At 36.4% G+C, this 5,375-nt stretch overlaps 1 protein-coding gene across 1 annotated transcript in view; it reads right to left on the bottom strand.

The window, feature by feature from the left end:
* Nucleotides 1-1,735: 1,735 nt before the first annotated feature.
* Nucleotides 1,736-5,375, bottom strand: part of LOC110102515 (programmed cell death protein 2) — a 9,649-nt gene continuing 6,009 nt past the window's right edge. The window contains exons 9-11 of the mRNA XM_020830870.2: nt 3,595-3,709; nt 2,958-3,142; nt 1,736-1,964 (exon numbers count right to left, since the gene is read on the bottom strand). Coding sequence (XP_020686529.2) covers nt 2,978-3,142; nt 3,595-3,709 — 280 coding nt within the window. The 3' untranslated portion in view covers nt 1,736-1,964; nt 2,958-2,977. The remainder of the gene's footprint in view (nt 1,965-2,957; nt 3,143-3,594; nt 3,710-5,375) is intronic.

Below are 5,375 nucleotides of genomic sequence, written 5' to 3'. Positions count from 1 at the left end.
AAATCGCGCAGCCCGACGACTTGATCTGGAGCGGAACTCGGAAATGCTATGTTCGCGATTTTCTCGGTATCTCGGTATTTGCTAGGTATTGCTTTGTAAAAATGAGAAATACCGCTCTGTGAAGACCAATATCATGCAAATACCGAGTTGTACCGAGTTTTTACAACTCGGTACAACTTGGTATTTGCTCAGGATTTGCTCGGTATTGCTAGAGATTTGCTCGGTATTGCTAGGTATTTGCTCGGTATTGCAAGAAAAAACTCAGTACAACTCGGTACAACTCGCTATTGCTAGGTATTTGCTCGGTATTGTTAGAAAAAACTCAGTACAACTCGGTATTGCTCAGGATTTGCTCGGTATTTGCTCAGGATTTGCTAGAAAAAACTCAGTACAACTCGGTATTGCTAGAAAAAACTCAGTACAACTCGGTGCTAGGTATTTGCTCGGTATTGTTAGAAAAAACTCAGTACAACTCGGTATTGCTCAGGATTTGCTCGGTATTGCTAGGTATTTGCTCGGTATTGTTAGAAAAAACTCAGTACAACTCGGTATTGCTCAGGATTTGCTCGGTATTTGCTAGAAATTTGCTAGAAAAAACTCAGTACAACTTGGTGCTAGGTATTTGCTCGGTATTGTTAGAAAAAACTCAGTACAACTCGGTATTGCTAGAAAAAACTCAGTACAACTCGGTACAACTCAGTATTTGCTCAGGATTTGCACGGTTTTGCTAGGGATTTGCTCGGTATTGCCAGAAAAAACTACCATATTCTCCAAGTAGTTATATCCCCTCGGGGAAAGACAACCTCAGAAGTTCCTTTCTCAGCCAGATAAATATTTATAGAAAAAAAAAAAAAAAAGAATTATGGCGCCACGACGCTCGAGACATTTGCGTCGAGGCGCCCATAAAATGAACTAACGCCGAAGTGCTGAAGGATTTCCTTCGTTGCAGCTCTTGTTGATGTGGACCCGCTATTTAATGAGTAGGTGTGCCGCTCATGTCATGAACGGTTACAACTGTAGCACTCCAACACTACTAACGGTTAAGCACTGAAGCGTCTACGTGGCACTCCCCTTGACTTGGCAACACTATGCAGATAGGGACTGGGCTTTACAGCGCCGACTCCTCGGGCGTTGCGATGCTATTAAATAAAGACTTGGTACCATCATGTCCATATTGGGCGCTCCGGCTGTGCAAATGATGGCGGTGTAATGTCCGACGTCACAACACTATATCATATTTAAAATTTTTACACATTTCCTATATTTTCCTACACAAACACAAATGCAAAACTTTTTATAATTTATTACCTAAATATCAATGGTGACAAAGAATTACATATTATCGATTGTTATCATTCTATCCACTTCTATTGAATTGTTTCTCGATAACATTTACAAACAAATATGGTTAAATAATAGAATAGAGCTTGAAATAACTTTTCACCTTATTTCGCTCTTCCTTTCACCTCAAGGTTTCCCCATTTGCGAGAATAAGTTTCATATTAAATTTCATTTGATCTAGGAACTCATGAATCCTACAAGCTAAAATTCCTAGAGTCCTCTGAGAATGATAGATCAAAGAGTCATATTTCTAATTATATAAAAAACAATAGGAAATTTACTCATTTGACCTTTTATCGAATTATTCAATGGTGATAGTACAACATTTTTTTAAAGAGAATTATTTTATGTTTGAAATTTTTTGAAATTCTTTGCAAACAAACCAAAATTTTGAAATTCATAGTTTTACACAACACAGTATTATTTGAATAAAATAATATTGCAAAAAGAACAGTGCATCATAGCTTAAATAATGGAACAATAAATAATATTCTATCTATATAACATTTAACAAAACTGTCCCTAAGTGGCTCACACGCTCAGATGCAGCCAAAGATGTTCGTTAAAATGGATTGGATTGCTGTCTGTGATATCCACGTTAGGTCGCAGTAGCACAGGAGAAACTGCACAGCACAGATAACAAAAGAGCATAAACGAGATGCTTTAGCACAGCAGAAGAACAATAGAGCTTAGCAATTATGCAAACAGAGGCAATAATACTTCCCTTTACTCATTAAACAGATGTATTGAAATCTTATGTTTATGTTGAATCTCTTTTATGCATCATTATCTTTTGCAATGGCTTGTTTCAATTATGTAAAACTAGTATAATTTCATGAACTATAAAGAAATTTTCTTATACATAAGAAAATATATAAATTTTACTTCAAACAATCGAAGTAATTAACATTTAGTTAGTGAATCCACTTATATTTCATAAATTAACTAAAATTTCACTAAAATAGCAAGTAGGTGCATCATAGCATCAGTAAAAAGTTTTCGAGTGATGCATAGGTAGGGGCGTAAAAGAGTCGAGTTTAGGCCTTATTGAGCTCGGCTCATCAGTTGTAAAGCGAGCTCGAGCTCGTCCCATTGTTAACGAGCTCGAGCCGGCTCGCGACCTAGGGCGGGAATAGGAGTGCAAACGTAGACGAGTTCCACCATAAAAATCAATCGAGAAGAGAGAGAGAGCCGGGCGGGAATTTAAAATGCAAGCAAAAAATTATTATTTTTTTTTTAAAAATATTTAAATTTAATAATTTCGAGCCGGCTTGCAAGCTCGCGGGCCGAACCTCGTCAAGCTCGAACTCGAGTTCGTTTAATAAACGAGCTCGAGTTTGAGCTCGAGCTTGTTAACGAGTCGAGCTCAAGCTCGCTCGCGAGCCCGCTCGACTCACTTACACCCCTATGCATAGGTAAGACAACAAAAGAATAATAAACTTTGCTTTAGATGACTGCCTAAATTATCAGTGACATGCACTAAATATAAAGGCAGATATGTTTAAGGAACATTGCTGCTAAATTATCTAAATGGAACCTGCTACGTTACAATCTGTCAACAAATCAACTGTGGACTCACTATCAAAAAAAATAGATTTTAAGTTACGAATTCAAACCTGGATTAACCCCTAATGAATCAAGCTACTGTTGCTGTAGGATATAGCTGAACCCATGCAAATTCCTCCTTGTAGCTTATGCTAGCATCACAAGAAGCAAAACATGTGTACGCAACAATGGTTCCCCAATCAAGGGAGTCGGGATCATTCTTTACACCGAAATAGAAAAGCAACTGAGGCATAATCTGAAACCAAGCCAAATAGATTCTTTATATAATAGCTAAGAAATCAAGAAACATTACGAAAAATAACAAAAAAAAGTATATAAATAGCAGCAGTTCATTCAACATCAATAGCCAGGCAGACGAGTGACATTAAGATTTCATTTGGGATAGCTTTCTTACTGCTTCTTAAAGCAGTTTTTTACTACAAAAAATTATTTATTTTACTAAAAAACTGCTTTAAGAAACAGTAAGAAAGCCATCACAAACGAAGCCTAAGAAGATTGGGTGACAATTTCTCAAGATTATTGTAAAAACAAAATATCATGAGAAGAATATGCTGTAGGAGATGAAAGTAGAAAATTTCTGATTGTATGAAGTATCCAACTGTGCCTTCTAAGCACACAAAGCTCATGAATACCAGAACAATGGAAAAGATGTGGCAAAGCTTTAAAATAGAAGATTTAGAGTACTACCTGAAATTCATAGCAAAGAGGGCCTTTACAGTAGTTGCATCTGGGAATATCTGCTTTAGATGGGCGACCAATTGTCAAAGGCCAAAGCGGTTTGGCAGCGGGATCCTGACAATATCTACAAAATTTTACATGTTCAGATCAGAAATCAAAATCTAACATAATTTCCAAAAGAAAGGGAAAAAAATGAAGAAAATGCATATATTCAATTTGTTCTTTCCGTACTTCCATACTGCTAAATGAAAGTAAAAGTTTGCTAAGAAAAATGGTCAGGCGTTTGTTAGCATTATCACATGTAAGTGGGGAACTACGTCTTTCTATTTTTATTTTTTATTTATATGCAACCCTTAAACAGCTTGAAGGCACTGGACAAGATCCAAATCAAGTACCTCGGAAATATTATCTACAAACTAGAAAGAATGGCATGACAAGTTGAAATAGGCCTGTGGGTGTATCCTACAACCTAATTTGAATGTGTTTGGAGTCAAGACAGTGCTCCCCAATCCCCAAAGAGGTCGAGATATCCTATCTAATCATTCAGTATAACCTCACAAGATTGAAAAAAAAAAGTCCTTCCACAGTTAGTAGATCTATATGCCTTGCTACCGTAGATGAAGCGCAACCCAACCAAACCTCAAAAAAGCAATTGGAAAAGGATGATTATATCTCACAATGACAAGTTCCACACCCCAAACTTTCATGGTAGGGGATCTACTATCAGTGCGTCAGAAAGCGACCATTTCCCAACATCTCGTCAATGAAAAGATTTAGACCAGATTGGAAAACCCATCATCAAAAAGCATACAAAGATGGAGACCAATGGCTTATATATATATACCTATCCCATGACAATTATAAATGGTCGTTTCTTGAATCAATAAACTTTAAGGTGAGGCTATGAAATAAATCAAAAGCACTGGTAGCCATGGATGAACAAAAAAACTAATAACATTACTCAACAAGTTCATGAATCAAATCAAACCCCTCTATCAGGTCAAAAAGGTCAAAGGCTAAATAGACTAAATTACATCAACTCAACAAGATTAAAGGCCAGCCTACCCAGTGACTAGACAAACACTAATATAATCAAGTCAATATAACATACAACAACAACAAACCTTTATCCCACTACATGGGGTCAGCTATATGAATCATTTTTCTCCATTGTGTCCTATTAAAAGTCAAATTCTCATTTAAATCTAATCAAAAAATCATTTTTAATAGTTTTTTTAACCAAGTCTTTTTAGGTTTACATTTACATTTCTTAACATAGGCCAAATCTAATGTATCTACTCTCCTAACTGGGTCATCAAAAGGCCGACGTTTTATTGACCAAACCATCTAAGGCGAGTCTCTCTAATCTTATCTACCACTAGAGCTACTCCAACCTTTTCACACATATATGCTTGTTTCGTATTCTGTCGCTAGGAGTAAAATCACTCATCTACCTGAGCATCCTCATCTCTGCAACGTTTAGCTTAATTTAATGCTTCTCTTTTAATGGCCAACATTCTACACCATAAAACATTGCATGTCTCATCACCATCTTATAAAATTTTTCCCTTAAGTTTGAGCGGTAGTTTTCTACCACACAACAAGCACGATACATTCCTCCGCTTCAACCATCCAACTTGAATTCTACTAATAATATCCCCATCTATTTCACTATCACTCTGAACAATAAACCCGAGATATCTAAATCATGTACTCTTATTAATGATTTGATCACCCATAGTCACAATCCATACACACACTGAACTCTCTTTTTAAAGGAGCAATGATTT

The sequence above is a fragment of the Dendrobium catenatum genome, unplaced genomic scaffold (assembly GCF_001605985.2).
Source record: "Dendrobium catenatum unplaced genomic scaffold, ASM160598v2 fragScaff_scaffold_932, whole genome shotgun sequence".
NCBI lineage: Eukaryota > Viridiplantae > Streptophyta > Magnoliopsida > Asparagales > Orchidaceae > Dendrobium > Dendrobium catenatum.
Note: the sequence above shows the minus strand (reverse complement) of the source record. Positions and strands in the feature narration are given on the sequence as shown.